Consider the following 16,406-nt stretch of genomic DNA (forward strand, 5'->3'; position numbering starts at 1 on the left):
CCCAGAAGCCTGCCCAGGCCATCCAACTTGATTGGTTGGTAAGAATATTAATAACAAAAAGCAATGACGTTTGCCATTTACAAGAGTGTCAGTCAGTTTCCTGTTACTATAACAAATACTGAAGATGATCAACTTATAAAGAGAAAAGGTTTATGTCGGCTCACAGTGTGGGAGGTTTCAGTCCATAATCAGTTAGTCCCATGGCTTTGGACCTGTGGCGGCACATCATGGTGGGAACATGTGGAAGAGCACCTCCCTCACTTCCTAAACAGGAAGTGAAAACAAGAGGAAGAGGAAGGGGCGGAGTCCTGCTATGCCCTTCCAGGGAACACCCCCAATGACCTAGTTAAAGGTTCCACCATCTCCTATGAGCATCTTGGGATGGGAAACAAGCCTTTAACACATGGACACTGGAAATCCAGACCATGTCTGTAGGGCACCTCCCATGTGTGACGTCCAGTGCTGGAACACATTTATTGTGCCTTATTCTTACACCATCCTGAAGTGGCTGTGAGCATTAGGTGGCATAATGTCTGCCCATTTCCAAGATGGAGAGACCGAGACACAGAGAGGTAAAGTGATTTTCCCAACATCACACAGCCAGGAGCGATGCTACTCAGTCACAGTGAGTGAGTGTTTGTGACAGGGAGCTCTTGAAGGAAGGATTTACGTGTCCTGTCTCTAGGGATGGGATGCCTCGCCTCCAGTCTCCGGAGAGGAAACTTGGGACTTCGAGAGATCATCTCTCCATGTCTCTTCCTACCAGGTCAGTGATCTCATTCACCAGGACTCGACCCTCCACGTTGCCTAACCATCTCCTAAAGTCCAGCTCCGACAGCTCGACATTAGGTCTGAGGGCTTCACCGCGTGACGTGGTGGGGCCACAAACATCCCACCCACGGGCATCGCCGCTTCACAGCACTAAGTGCCGGAGGAGAGAAGCGAGGACTCCGACACCCTGTTGGTCTGACGCCACCGACCACCAAATGTCCCCACCTTTGAGGCGAGGATAGTCCAGCCGAGCAGGGGCCACGCAGCCAGCAGGAAGCGGAGACCAGGAGGAGGACGGCCTGGACCTCAGGCCCAGCCCTTCCCCTGCACCCAGGCCAAGCGCAGGCCTGGAGCACGTGGGCTCAGACGCGTGGACACACTGCCGACCGCCCAGCGGGTCACCCAGAATACAGTGGCTTCAATCCACGGGCTCTGCGGGTGGCTCACGACTCCACGGGTTTGCTGGGCTGGCTCCTGGGTTGGAGGTTCCAGGGGCCATCGGCTGGGACACCATCAGAGCACAGGTCCTGTGTCACCCGCAGGCTAGCCCAGGCTCCTCACACAGAGGCCCAGGGGGGCAAGAGGGCACCAGTGTCCAGGGGCAGGTAAGGACTTCGCACGTCCTGTCCCTGGATCCCGCCATCCTGTGGGTGGCGTCCACAGACAGGACACCTGGGACGTCACTCCCCACCGCGGGGTTTGCCGACATCCCGTTGGCCAAGGGCTGACCTGTCACTCGGCCAAAATTACCCTTTGGAAAACCAAACTCTACTTCCTGGGGGGAGGAAAGAGATGGCACCCAGCCGGAGGGTGACGTCAAGGTGAGCCCTTGAGTTCCGCGTGACCTCAGAACCTCTCTTACTACCAGACAGAGAGAGAGAGAGAGAGAGACCCTCTGTCCATGGCAACAGGGTGCCATGGTGCAGGCCTATAACCCCAGCAGCTCAGGAGGCTGAGGCAGGAGGATCGCAAGTTCAAAGCCAGCCTCAGCAAAAGTGAGGCTCTAAGCAGCTCAGGGAGACCCTGTCTCTAAGTAAAATACAAAACAGGGCTGGGGACGTCCCTCAATGGTCGAGTGCCCCTGAGTTCAATCCCCAGCGCCCACCCCACCCCCCAAAAACTGAGACTAAGTGACCAGAAAGAAGTCAGAAGAGGCCGGAAGCTGGGAGGTCCATGGGCTCCGTTGAACCTGGACCCTGTGAACTCTTCCCAGAGGCCGGCCCCAGGCGAGACCAGAGAGGCCCATGGAGCCAGCGGGGTCGCCCGGGTCCCTCTGCCCGGAGGCGCACTGCCCAGCTCCTGCGCTGTCCTCCGCCCCGGGGAGGTGGGTGCTGGGTGTCATCGCCGTCGATTACCCACAGCCATTACATTAAGTTTTAAAATGTTCCCTTCAAATTGAACAATGTTTTTTCAAAGTCAACAGCTGGTTCACAGCTTGAATGCCACCGTTAGGATAAATTAAATAAAAAGGGTAATAAAATCACAGTCTAAATTTAATTTCTGAAGAGTGCATAGGCTCAAAAAAAAAAGAAAAGAAAAGAAAGCCTTTTTTAAAAGCCTTTAAAATACAGCCAGAAAAGCAGAAGTGGGTCCCCTCCCGATGGCTTCCGCTAATGGACACAGCGGTGCAATTAACCCCTCAGGGCCCTGCCCCAGACACAGCCCTGGGCTGGCTCCTGGGGTTCTGGGGTTCAGACCTCGGGGTCCAGGGGGGAGGGGATTGCTGGACGGGGACTTGTGCAGATGTCCCACGGATGGGCTCAGGAAGGAAGCTCCCGTCCCTTGAAACACAATCATGACAAAGGCTATGAGCCAGGCAGCCCCGCCCCAGCGAGTCTCCGCACTGCCTGTGGCCACCTGCAGCCACCTCCACCTCCATGGCAGGGTGGCAGGGTGACAGGAGCCTCTTCACATGTGCTTGTGCGGACTGCAAAGATCGACTTCTGCCCCAAATCAGTGCACTGTGAGATCCACTTAAAAAGACCAGGCAACCCTGCCCTCCCGACTGGATCCCACATCAGCCGTTTATTTGCACCGTGACCCTAGACAGGTGACTGGCTCATTTCTCTGAACCTCTGTGAAAAGGGAACTCGAGTTCAATTGACGGGTACCAAGCACCTGCCCTAAGGGAAGCACTGTACCTGGGAGATGGCAGTGAACCAGCTTGATCTTGTTCCTTATTCCCCTGTTCTGTTCTCATTACTTCCTGATCTTGTTCATTATTCATCCAGCCTACTGGTATACACACTCCTACAGGCAGGATTTCCTGTAGTCCTGACAGTAGGAGTGTATGTACCAGGAGGAGAGATGAATAATAAACAAGATCAGGAAGTAATGAGTACAGAACAGGAGAAGATAATTAATGCTTTGGGGAAAATAAAATAGGGAAAGGGAATAAGGAAGGAGGCATAATATGATTTTAAATAAGATGTTCAGGAAACATCTTGTTGAGAAGGCAGGTTAAAGAAGAGTTCTGAAGGAAAGGGAAGCAGCAAGTCACCAAAGTATCTGAGCTAAGAGTGTACAGGTAAAGGGAATGTGCAAAGGTCCTGAGGCAGAAGTATGCCTGGAATGGTCCCCAAATACACAATAAGTGCCCCATAGGGTGTGCCTGCAGCACAGTGATCTGGGAAACTAGAAAGAAATGAAGGCAGAAAGCTAACAGGGAAATATAGTACTCAACTTTTATATGTGGTTTCACTTTCCACAGTCTCAGTTACCCATGGTCAGCTGCAGTCTGAAAATACAGAAGATAATATTCCAGAAATAAACAATTCACAAGTTTTTGGTCACGTGGCATTCTGAGAAGCATGAAGAAATCTCACTCCATCACACCCCATCCCGCCCAGGACAAGAATCAACCCTTTGTTCAATGTATCCATGCTGTATATGGTACCCACCCGTTAGTCACTAAGGAACATCTCAGATTAAGTCACATTTTTAGAGCAACTGCTGTGGTGTCACATTGCTCATGTTTAATAACCCTTATTTTAGTTAATAATGACTCCAAAGTGAAAGAGTAGTATGCCAAGGAGGCACCAGGGTATAAAACAGGCAGAGGAAATCTAGCAGTCTGTGACAATGCCAAGGTAGAATAGTCTACATGGAGTTTGATGCCACCGTTTCAGGCATCCACTGGGGTCTTGGGAAGTGTCTCCTGCAGGTAAGTACAGACGGCGGTGATAATACCCAGTTCAAAGTCTTCTCCATCAGACAGAGGGTTGTTGTGCCGATTAAATCAAGAGAGAAAGCAAAGTCAGTTTCTGATAGTGCCCCATAGTGTTAGCTGTCAGAGGTGGACTCCCAGCAAGTGGGAACGTGGGCGCTGTTCAGAAGAACTCAGATGCTGGCTCTGCTCTCTTCCCTGGGTGACGAGGCCCTGGGAGAATCTGGTTCCAAAACCATCACTGCCCAGGGTGGCAACAGTCTCTTCAACAGAAGTTCCCGGATCATCGGGGTAAGCTCTTCCGGATGTCCGTCTGCGCTGTAAGGTCTAGGCCATGGCAAGGACACTGCTGTCCTCTCAGCTCTGGCAGGACCATAACTGCATGGAAAGGGGCCCAGGAAGGGACTCCCATGGAGACCAGGGAAAGTCATGGCAAATAAGTCAAATGTGCTCTGGGGCCCCACATGGGTGTGGCCTTGGCAAAAGAATAGGACACTTTGGGCAGGGTATGCATGCATGTGCGTCTGCATGTGTGTGTGCGCAGGGGTGGGGTGGGGGAGTGGGGGGTGGTATGTAGCCCCTCCGCAGCCTGCAATTATCTCCTTATTTCCTGGGTTACCCCTGCAACCCAAGCGCCTTTCTACTCAGTACCCAGGTGGGCCACCAGGGGGCGCCGCGGCGCCGCGTCCTCTCCCTCCCAGCCAGGCGCTGTGGCCCAGGGGACTGGGTGGACCACAGGATGCAAACCTTCGCCTTCCATAAAACCGGCCTCCCAGCCCGCTCCTCGCCACACACACACCCTGGCTCCTCCTCTCCCAGTCCTGACTCTTTCAAGTCCTGGCTCCTAGACTAGCTTGCCAAGAGGTAGCCTGGGTCCCCTGCTTTGGGGCATCGTGGGGTGGGTGACTTTGTGTTTCTCAAAGGCGAGACTAGTTTCAAGTGAGCAATGGGTGACCTGTCTCTACTGATGTGCTCACACCCACGTACCTCGCCCCTGACAGCCAATGCCCTTTGGGATGAGTGACAGCGAGGGGCCAAGTGATTCTTTTCCCACGACTGTCCCTGGAGGCTGCCTCCCCTCCACTGGGTGACAGGACCTTGAAGAGTCACAGAGACGCCTCTCCTCTGAGGTTCAGGGTGGGTGAGACTCCCTCCTTACTGCCCAGGAGGGAAGTGCCACTCAAACTTTTCAGTGCCTGGGAAGCCCTGGGGGATGCTGTTCAATGCAGATTCGAATGCAGAGGGCGTGGGGCCTGAGACCTGGATGGGTCCAGGGTGGGGACTTATGTGCAGTTTCCATCCATTTCCTTTCCCTTTAGTGATGCACTGAAGACGACCCATTTATATAAATATACACATGTGCACATATGTTTCAGTCAACTCTAGAACTCGTGGATAAAACCCTAGTGCAGAGGCTCCCTCACGTACCCTAGGGTTACCCCCTGATCAACCCATAGTTGTAAACATCTTAAGTCAAAAATGCATTGAGTATGGCCCAGAGCCAGCCACGGCAGTAAAGGACAGAACATGATGTCTGTTGCTCGTATTTGCATAAAGAGCCCCTGGAAGAAAATACAAAAAGCATTGCATGTGAGCCGGGCGGGGTTGCACACGCCTGTCGTCCCAGCAGCTCGGGAGGCTGAGGCAGGAGGATCGAGAGTTCAAAGCCAGCCTCAGCAACTTAGCAAGGTCCTAAACAACTCATCGAGACCCTGTCTCAAATTTTAAAAATAAATAAATAAAAGAAGGCTGGGGATGTGGCTCAGTGGCTAAGCACCCCTGGATTCAATCCCTGCTACCCCCCCCCAAAAAAAAAGTGGGGAGAGAGGAAGAGGGAGGAAGACAACAGATGAAGAAAAAGGAGCGGTTGTGCTTTTATAGACGCGCCCGTGGGTATTGTTTTGATTTTCAAACTATGCACATACAGCCTTGCACTTATTCCAATAAAACTAAATTAAAAAGAATGCATATCAAAATACAATCAGGAGCCCTGGACATTCTTACAGGGGCCACAGGGATGGATGGCCCTAGAGCTCCTGGGGAGCCAGAGAGGCCCCATTTTCTTATATTTCTACATCGACTCACAGCCCCGTTAGTGCGGGCAGTGAAGGCAATCCAGGCTGCTCCGAGTTCTCTCCTCTCTGTGGATCTTACACACATCCCAGGATTTGGTCCAAACTAATTAGAAAGGGCTCAGGCTTCAGTTCTGTGGTCAGCATCCTTCCAGTTTCTGCCTGAGGCTGTAGAGAGTCACGGAGCCAAGAACAGACTGACAGCTCCCTGCCTACACCCAAAGCCTGCCTCTGCCTGTCACTGGCTGTGTGACTTTGAACAAGATGCTAAACATCTCTGTGCTTCTGCTTCCTCATCTGTAAAACAGGGTCCATAAAAAGTGAGAGTAGTTTCAAGTGAGCAATTGGGGACATGTCTCTACTGATGTGCTCACATCGACGTACAATGCCCCTGACAGCAAACGGGGACCCTTTCCTGGTAGGGTCCCACGCCCAAGAGAGAAAAAGGGAAAACAGACACCAATTAATTTTTCAATAATTCACGCCGGTCCCTGGAATGACTCTGAAATCAGCTGCAATTTTGTTAAAGCAAATCATTCTTCAATGTTGACACATTAACCACTTTTAACACCTAAATGACGGTGACCAGCCACTTCTGATGCAGCCACACCGCAGACTTGGGAGGCAGGTACTAGGCTGCAATTTTTTTTTTTTTTTAATCTCAGAAACCTTCCCGTCCACCCAAGCGTCTCTACGACCCCCCTCCAAAACGGCACATCCCAGTCTAGGCAAATTTTCATGATGTGATTTGGAAATGGGGCGATTTAAAAATATTCATAGAGCCTCTCTGTATGCTCAGATTTTGAAATAATACAGATCTTGCTTTACATTCATCCCTCTGGGAAATGTAGTCTTAAATAATGCAGAGCTTCAAGAAGGAAGTCCGGGTGTAAATTTGATAAAAGCTGATCTTCTTTATGGGGAGACGTGGGGCGGGGGGCACTAGTTACCCCTCTCTGTCCCCTGCTGCCTCATTGTCCCATAGGAAACTGGACCCTGAATACTGCTGGGCTGTTCGTTCTATTTGGGGGTTAGGGGGAGGTGGGTACCCGGGATTGAACTCAGGGGCACTTGACCACGGAGCCCCATCCCCAGCCCTATTTGGTATTTTATTTAGAGACAGGGTCTCACTGAGTGGCTGAGCACCTCCTTAAGTGGCTGAGGCTGGCTTTGAACCCGCGACCCTCCTGCCTCAGCCTCCCGAGCCGCTGAGAGTAGAGGTGTGCGCCACTGCGCCAGGTATTCATTCTATTTTTAAGCCAGATTTCCTGGACGTGTCACTCTGCTAAGACCTGTACAAGTGCTCACTGCATACAGATCTGTTAAGCGCCTACTGTGTGCCCTCACTGTGAGGCGGGGAGAAAGATCAGCAAGTTCTGGCCTCGGGGCAGGTCCGTGGTGCTCTGGTTGCTGGAGTCAAGGACTTTGCTGTTCTGTTCCCAGGCTTGAGGTCACACCTCCAGCCTATTTTTTTGTGCAAGAGCCCAGCTTGAACCCAGGTTGCCTGAGTCCAAAGCCCCATCTGCAGGGGGAGGAGGAAACCAGATGCTGACCCCTATCCCTCCCCTCTGCCCCCAGGCGTCTCCTGGCTCCCGCAGGGCGGGAGGGGAAGGGACAGCCGAGCTCACGTCTCATTGGCCGGGTCTGCATCACGTGGCCCCCCTCCCCCTGAGCTCAGGCAGGTTCAGCTGAGCATCTCGCCCACTTCCCTCCCCCCACCCTACCACTCTGGCTTCAGAAGCGGAAATGGACCCTGGATAGGCACCCCAGAGGGGCTGTCAGAGAGGAGGGATGTGCTGGAATGTTCCAGATGGACAAGGGCGTGGGAAAGACCAAAGGGTGCTGAGAAGCAGGAGAAGGCATCTGGTGACTTTGGAGATCCAGGAAAGGAAGAGGGTGACTGCAGGCTACAGGCAAGACCACAGGAAGGACTGGAAGCTAAGGGTCTTGGGCAGCTCTCTGAGGAATCCTTAGGGGACACTCCCCTTCCCATCAGGCGGGGGCTGGAGAAGGAGGGAAGCCAGTCCAGGGCTCTCCTTGCACGCCCACGTGACTGCTTCTACGCGCGTGTGCACATCAGCGTGATCAGGGCACACGGGCCACCCGGAGCGAGTGGATGCTTAGTGGAGAGGCGAGGATGTTGGGGCAGGGCCGTCCCCAGGCCAGTGAGGCACGGTCAAGCCTCCTCTTCATCAGAGCAGGTGAGTCTCCCTCAGGAAACTCGAGATCTGTGAAAAGCCGCATTCGCTCTGCAAGTTCCCGCTTGGGACTCTCCGCCGACATAGAGCCCAGAACACCATTAAGGGTCAAAAAAAGTGGCCATCTGCCCTGATCTGGCATTTGGGGACAGCGGGGCTTCTCCAGCCCACACCTGGTTGGATGTAGAGTAAGTGGCAATGTGACCTGGAGTCCCCAGCCCTGGTGGCCTGATCAGCGGCCGTGACTCCAATTTACTTTCTTTTAAAAGCACCTCTGGCCTCCGGAGTTCTAATGCTTCCCATCAGAGGCACTCTGGGGTCTCTCCGGGTGCTCACGTCAACTCGAAGGCCCCCCAGAGTCCCCGGGAGCAGCTGGGACCTCGCCAGGCACATGCCCACATCAGACCCCCAATGTCACCAGTGAGTGGTGTTCTGGGATGGCGAGGGGGGCGCAGAGAAGGAAACCGATTCTCCCTTGAATTTGCCATGTCACTGTGCCCTCGGATCAGAGCCACGGGGGCCCAGCGCGGGTCAGGATCTTCCCTTTGGGCCCTTTCCAGACACAGAGTGGAGCCACCAAAAAGATCCCAGTGGCCTCTCTGGCTCTGGAGATAGAAATGTGCGTGGCCAAGGCCGCCTCGGGGGCATGTCCGCCCAGCTGGCCATGAACCCTTCCCTGGAAACCACCCAAGGGACGGGAGGGGACCCACCGTCTAGAACTGGGGGGGGGGGGGGGGGGGGATGTCATAAAAATTCCAAGAGAGCACATCTGTGGGGTGGAGCACATCTGGGGGGTCCAGGACCAGCTCACGGATGGCTCTCCGCTTACCCACTGCCCCCCGGCTCACGGCTCGGGCACATTCCTGCCCTGAGAGGCCCCTCATGTTGCCTGTGCTGATAAGATTCTTGGTGGCCAGCAACGGGACCCACCACGGCTGGTTTAGGTCACAAGACGAGCCCAGGCATCAAGGTCGGCGTCCCCGAGACCAGGAACGGTCCCCAAATCACACTGCAAGGAGAATATTCCAGCCAAGACCACGGCCACCAGTCACTGCCAGGCCCTCCCTCACCCCGTGCCCGGGGTCCAGGTCCTGCACCCCAGCTGGAGGGAAGCCTGAGCAGCCTCCTGCCTCTAGAGTGGGAAGGAAGGGGCCCCAAGGAGAAGGAGGGGTTCAGGGAGCTCAGGTAGAGCCCTTGCCCAGCAGGGGAGAGGCCCTGGGCGCCTCCCGAGCACCAGATAAAGAAACGCAGAGCACTGACATGTCGCTCACCCCTCTCGGGGGCCCCCACAGGGGTCTTGTGATGGGACTGCTCGGCCTGTGACCCCGGAGCAGCCTGGACACTCCTGGCTTCTGAGGAACCAAGGTGACACAGAAGAGCCCCTCAGGACGCAAACTGTAAGGAGGCCCTCACCCTCGGGTTGGTGACAGTGCTGTCCCCTTTTCTGCCTCAGTGGCCTCTCCCTGCTCCAGGCCCCGCTTCCTGTGGTGCCCCCACTGGTTTTCCTAGCACAGAGAGGTTGTACATCTTGCCCAAGGTCACACAGCTAGTAAGCAGCAAAGCTAGGATTTGGACCTCAGTCTCCCCACTGCCCTGTCAGGCCCTCCCAGAGCTCTGGGAGCGGTGGAAAGGACCGTCGTTAACTCATTCAAGACGTGTCAGAACGGCCACAGGGCCACTGAATCCCGCCCCTGCATCCGCTGACGATTGTCACGATTAGCACTGGGGTGTTGGCGCTGGTGCAGTCACGATGACCAGGACTGTGAGCAGATTGGGGAAACCGAGGCACCAAAGTCAGCTATGCAGCTGGGTAGTGGGAAAGCAGGTCAGTACCCAGCGGTGGGCAGAGGCATAGGGCAGGGACGAGAGGGGAGCAGGCCAGGAAGGGTCCACCCCGCACCTCCAACCCTCAGCTGCAAGCTCTTGAGATGGCCCAGGCTCAGCGCGGGCTGGGCTCGGCTCCTCTCCCCTCTGCAGCCCGGGTGGGAGGTCACTTGCTTTCCTCAGAATCCCCACCAGTCCCCCAAAGACAGTGGCCTTCCAGAGGCCCACACAACCTGGGCCGTGGGAAGCGCATTCTTCCCGTCTTCTGTTTGGAGCCAAGAGGCGTTTACTTAATGAAGGCTCGTACCCCCCACGCACATGTGCTGATGATTAGTGACCTCACCGGGCAGGGAGGCCCTGAAGCCAGGAGCAGGACGGCCAACGACAGGCTTCAAAGATCTGGGAAGGAAGGGGCCCGGACGGTGCTGACCCCGGGCAGAGCCCAAGAGGTCTGTCTGCAGGCTCCGCCCCCTGGGGACGATGGGGACGGCAGCAGCAGGGTCCTGTGGCATGTCTGGGTGTTGAGTGACTCAGACATCTCACAAGCTTCTGTGCCACCCAAAGCCACCAGCAGGGAGTGTCCACGAATACATCATTAAAGAGGGCCACCAGCAAGTGGCCTTGGGAATGATGGTGGCCCAGTCCCAGGCTCCATTCACACACTGGACATTCAGCACCAGCCTCGAGTTGCAGAAGAGACTCAAGACTTCCGCCACTTGAGTTGTTTTGGTGACGATCAAATATCAGCCATGGTGGCGTGGCAGAGGGGGTGGGCCGGTCAGCGTTCTGTTGCTGTGACAAAATACCTGAGAAAAGCCCCTTAGAGCAGGAAGGTTGGCTGGGCTCAGGGCTGCAGAGTTTCCGTCCCTGCTCGGGGGCTCCATTGTTTCTGGGCCCAAGTGAAGGAGGACGTGATGGCAGAGGCAGAAGCCAGTGCACAGGAGGCTGGTCAGCTCCCGGCTGAGGGAGGGAAGGGAAAGGACCAGGGACAGGAAACGCCTTCCCAGGCCACCTGGGTGTCCCCAGGGACACCCTCCCTCCCGCCCCCTCCCACAGGAGCCCTCCAGTGGATTAACCGCTGCTGAGGTCGCCTTCCAAAGGCCACCTCTAGCCCCACGGCACCAGGGACCAGGCCTTCCACACAGGAGCCTCTGGGGACCGTCCAGATCCAAACCCTAGCAGCCGAGGTGGCCGCAGTGACCATGGGCAGAGCAGACGGGCAGCGCTATGAAGGGCGCGGTGAGCCAGAGGGCCGCGGGTTGGTGCTGTGAGGGACAGTGAGGGCTGTGTGCCGGGCTCCCGGGGACACGGAGTGGTGTGAGGGGTCCCAGTGGCACCGACAGCCTGGCCACGGCTTGGTGCTGGTGGTGCTGCTGCCCAGGGTCATTGATGGGCAGCGTCCTGGTCATGACGTAAGGAAGGTGAGCCAGCGGTGACCACGGGGACCATGGTGAGCAGGAGGTTATAAAGGACGGGGTGGGGGTGCAGCGATGACCACAGTAAGCAAAACAAATAAGGAGGGTGACAAAGGGGGAGGGGACACTGTGTCACCAGCCTTGTGTTTTATTTTTTTTTCTTTAGTACCAGGGATTCAACCCAGGGTCACTTAACCACTGAGCCATCTCCCCAGCCCCTTTGATTTTTATTTAGAGAGAGGGGGTCTCACTGAGGTGCTTAGGGTCTCGCTAAGTTGCTGAGGCTGACCTCAAACTTTCGATCCTCCTGCCTCAGCCTCCCAAGCCGCTGGATGACAGGCATGCGTCACTCTGCCGGGCTCTTTCCTCAGCCTATGGACAGGAGCTCAGTCTGTTTCTTTCCCTTTGATCACTAGAGAGCAAATGCTTATATTCTCCAGCCCAGGGATCTCTCCACTGCCACCACGCCAGCTGGGATGCACAACCTTGAACAATACACTTCTTAGTAGGAAGATTGGGCCAAATCGAGTGTCATAAATGCCCAGGTGCCCTCCCTCCTTCCAGTGTCTAAATCAGCAAGTGCCCAAAGGGGTAAAGAGCTCAGTTAAAGAGTCTGGGCTCTGCAATCCACATGGATTTGAATCTTTGGTTGTGCTGTGTGACCTTGGGTGAGCTAATTAACCTCTCTGAGGCTTGGTTTCTTCATATGTAAAATAAAACTCATATTTTTAGGAGTTTTATCTTATAAAAATCCTACCTCCCAGGATTGTCATGGGGATGAGAGTCATAGGTGACCTGTTCGGACTGTTCTCAGGGCCCCTTGAGGGATTCAACAGTGTTGGTCACCATTATTACAATTGCTATTATTCACCAGCGCTGCTAGACAAGCAGAACTGGGCCTGGACCCAGGGCCAGACTCCAGGTTCTGGGGGGCAAAGGGCGTTGGCCACCGGCTCTCCCCACCCACCCCTGTGCTCCTCGGCGCCCTCTGTCGGTGGGGACACGCCCCACAGGTCAGGAGAGGCCGCGGCTTTCCTCGCAGTTGCCCAGAGATGGCCCCGGGAAACCCGCACCAGGGCCCCGTGAGCCAGGCTGGGTCGCCCCTGGCTGCAGAGGGTAGGAACAGGTGTCCACCTGAGCATGTGGCGGCGGGCCACCTGCCTGGACAGCCCTGGTCTGGCTGCAGCGCTCTAGAACCCAGCCATCTGCCCAGCCATTGTCATCCCTCTTCCCTAGGGAGCTGGCCGCACGGGGTTCGCAGGGGACCCTTGGCCCAGACGTCTGGACTCGCAGCTTCCGGTCTGTCTCCTCGGACCAGTCGCTGGCCTGGTCCACGCCATAGGGCTTCCCCTTGGCCCTGGACCCTCCGCAGGCACCTCCCAGGACAGAGGATGGGCCCGGGCAGTGCTTCATCCAGAACGTCCCGAGAGCCGGGTCCTCAAGTGCCCGGCCCAGCGCTGGAGAGGGGCTTCCACGGCCACGTGTCACACAAGCTGTGACCAGAGCAGTGACCGATCAGGGAGGCCAGGGCTGGGGTGCAGCTCGGTGGCCGAGCACTTGACTGGCACACAAGAAAAGAGACAGACAGAGAGGACCTGACGAGGACGTCGTGTGACCTTGCTGAGCCCCGCCTGCGGCAGGTGCCCTTCCTAAGTCTCCTAATTCACCTTATTCCCACACCACACCACGGGGGGGACCGGATCCTGATTCCCATTTTCCAGATGAGGAATCTGAGGCAGAGGGGAGTGCGTCACTGACCACTTCCAAGTGGTCTCTCAACCAGGACTTGAAGCCTCCCAGCCTGACCCAAGCTCAGCTCCTGTCCACGGAGCTCTGCTGACCAAGGCTAACAGAACACCCCGTGTTGAGGGACAGAGAGGAAGGGGACTTTGCCTGGAAGCACTGTTGGCCACCCCCCAAGACCCCCAAGAGTCCCAGGGGTCAGTGAACCCAAGAAAAAGGGAAAGAATGTTCTCGGCGGAAGAAACAGCGGCTGTGTGCGAGGCGTGGATGTGGAAGCCAGGCAGCCCTGAGCCACTCCAAGTGTGACTGCGACGGTTTGGATCTGGAGGTCACCCAAGGCCCACGCGGTAAAGGCGTGGTCCTGGGCCATGCGTCCCAGCACAGCCCTGGGGACCGAGGCAGGAGGAGGAGGGTCAAGGCCAGCCTGGCAACTTAGCAAGACCCCACTCAAAGCACCAAACAAAACCCTCTCAGTCCTCAGCTCAGCACAACCGGAAGGTGGTGTGGTTTGCGAGATCGGGCTAAGGAGGTCAGAGGTCACTGGGGGTATGCCCCCCAAAGACATAATGGGAGTCATCCCCTTTCCTGTCTCTCACTTGGCCTCCTGGCTGCCACGAGGCAAAGCTTCCTTCACCCCGCGTTCCCTCCATGATGTGCTGTCTCACCACAGGCCCAACAGCATATGAGCCAACCGAAAGTGGCCTGAAACTTCCAAACCATGAGCCCAAAGAAACCTTTTCTCTTTATAAGTTTATCATCATCTCAGCCATCTGTCATAGTAACAGAAAGCTGACTGATACCACGAGAGCATACCGTGAGTATAAAACTACAGCGTCGGGGAAGGAGTTATCATCTGCTTGCTCACAACCTGCCAGGCGTTATATTCATTGCCATAAATAATACCGGTTGCCTTAGTAAGTAAACCACAAGACATCAAAGATTTACATGAAAAAACATGGACTTCTTGCAGCTGGAGACGCCTGGCTGCCACGCAGCCTTCTGGGTGTTACTCAGAACCAGCTCCTCTATCTTCCAGGGCACATTTTTCCTGCAGAGTCACATGGTAAATATGTTTGCCTCTGTGGTCTCTGTCACAGTTGTTTAGCTCTGTGTTGTTTGACGGCAGCAAGAGCAACAGGAAGGACTGGGCGTGTCTACGCTCCCATGAAACTTTGCTTACAAATACAAGTGGGGGCAGGATCCAGCCCAGGGGCCACAGTTTTCCAGCCCCTGTCTAGGGTGTGATTGCCTGTGCTGTCCTGCACGCAGCCAGCAGACAGGGAGTGAGAAGGAGCAGCTCACGCCCGAGGACGTACCCAGTGACTTAGCAGGAAGTCGTGAAATCACTCAAGTTCAGTGACAAGGCCACCTTTACGAGAAGGGGAGCATGCTGAAGCCTGGTGGCTCCCCTCCCCTCACCAGTACAGTTCCTGGGTCCAGGCAAGTGGGGCTCACCCCTTAGAGACGTGCACAGTTCTCCTCTGACCAGCCTGCTCCAGCATGGACGCCTGATGCGAGGCTGGCCTTCTGGGTCACTACAAAGAGATACCCCCCAGGTCAGTATAACAGAACGTGTTTATTTTGTGGGGAGTGAGGGGGCACCAGGGATTGAACTCAGGGGCACTCGACCACTGAACCCCATCCCCAGCCCTATTTTGTATTTTATTTAGAGACAGGGTCTCACTGAGTTGCTTAGCACCTTGATTTTTGCTGAGGCTGGCTTTGAACTCTCGATCCTCCTGCCTCAGCCTCCCAAGCTTCTCGGATGACAGGTGTGTGCCACTGCACCCAGCAGAACATGTTTCTTTGAATAGCATTGCTAGCTTGAATTATGACTTCTAAATATGAACAGAGGGCATATGAACTTCCAATTCATACACCCTAACAAGTGGGGACAGGGGACTGGTGGTCTCCCTAGGCATTGCGCAGTGACCTTAAAGCCAGATCACCTGGATCTGAATCCCAGCTCTGCCCCACACCAGCCGTGGGGTCTTGAGCATTTGGTTTAGCCTCCTCTGTGCCTCAGTTTTCCCATCTGTAACATGGAGATGACTACCTTATCAGGTTGTGGCAAGGATTTAATTGAGTTAAAATCTGTAAAACACTTAGAACTGTGCCTGGCTCACAGTGAATATCCTGTTAAATAAATAGATTGTCCCCAGCTTCTTCTTGCTGCCGCAAAGCCCAGTCTCTCCTCACCTCCAGGGAAATACCGCATGAATAACCAGAGTCATCAGCTTGTAGCTTTCCTTCTCTCTCTGAAAGTAATAGCCCCAAGGTGGCAGTTACTGTCTCTTGCTGTTCCTGTAAAGCGACCTGTTCAAATGCCAACTGCCACATGTCACCTTAGCTGGCAGAAAGTTGTTCCACCTGGTAATCACTCAGAAATTATCATGCTTCCCTGTTCTGCATGGAGGCGGGGGCCAGGGCTATCTGTCAGCTTTGGCGCCGTCCACCCTTGGCAGAGCAGAGACAAAACTGCAGGACCAGGCAGGATGGCGAAGAGCTGGCCTTCCTCACAGCGGCACTTTTCCCTGAGATGCACCCGAAGTGTATGGAGCCTTCCCTGCCACAGACCACGGATGCAATGGGAGGGGTAGGGGGTGACCCAGGAAGGGGCTCAAGGTCAACCTCACTCCCAGCCCAACCTTAGAAGCCTCCTCCCACATTAGAGATCTTGGAACCCTTCCCTCAAAATAAAGGAGAAGCTATTCATTGCTGCATTCTACTAATCGGTTGGGGTTTTTTGCTCTGTTTGTTTTGGTGCTAGGGGTCGAACCCTGGGGTGCTTAACCACTTAGCCACCTCTCAGATTTTTTTTTTTTTTTTTTTTTTTTGAGACAGGGTCTCGCTAAGTTGCTTAGGGCCTCATTAGGTTGCTGAGGCTGGCTGTGAACTTGCAATCCTCCCGCCTCCGCCTCCCGAGTGGCTGGCATCATGGGTCCATTCTGATTGAAAGTCAAAGTCATCGAGGGTGGATCTCAAGCTTGGCAGCACGTTAGAGTGACCTGGGAATTTATATGAAATACCCACCTGTGCTCGGACTTCACCTCTATCAAATGAATCAGACCCTTAGGATGGAGACCGGACACGGACCAGTGAACGCTCCCGGGTAGTCCCCGGGTGCAGCGGTGGGTGCGAAGCCCGGACTCGGATGCTCGTTCAGACTGACCCTGCTCGGCCCACGGGGTAGATGACTTTCTCCTTCAAATAACCT

General features: G+C 55.0%; 1 protein-coding gene across 1 annotated transcript; it reads left to right on the plus strand.

Annotated features, from left to right (window-relative positions):
- Nucleotides 1–3,874: 3,874 nt before the first annotated feature.
- On the plus strand, nucleotides 3,875–15,351 carry LOC124099345 (uncharacterized). The gene is made up of 5 exons (XM_046454374.2): nucleotides 3,875–3,934; nucleotides 4,079–4,228; nucleotides 7,683–8,210; nucleotides 9,500–9,604; nucleotides 12,683–15,351. Exons 1-5 carry the CDS (start codon nucleotides 3,875–3,877, stop codon nucleotides 13,043–13,045), a joined length of 1,206 nt encoding a protein of 401 aa, XP_046310330.1. The 3' UTR covers nucleotides 13,046–15,351.
- The last annotated feature ends 1,055 nt before the right edge of the window (nucleotides 15,352–16,406 follow it).

The sequence above is a fragment of the Marmota monax genome, unplaced genomic scaffold (genome assembly GCF_021218885.2).
Source record: "Marmota monax isolate L192 unplaced genomic scaffold, Marmota_monax_Labrador192_F-V1.1 WCK01_AAM20220418_F8-fsc00086, whole genome shotgun sequence".
Lineage (NCBI taxonomy): Eukaryota > Metazoa > Chordata > Mammalia > Rodentia > Sciuridae > Marmota > Marmota monax.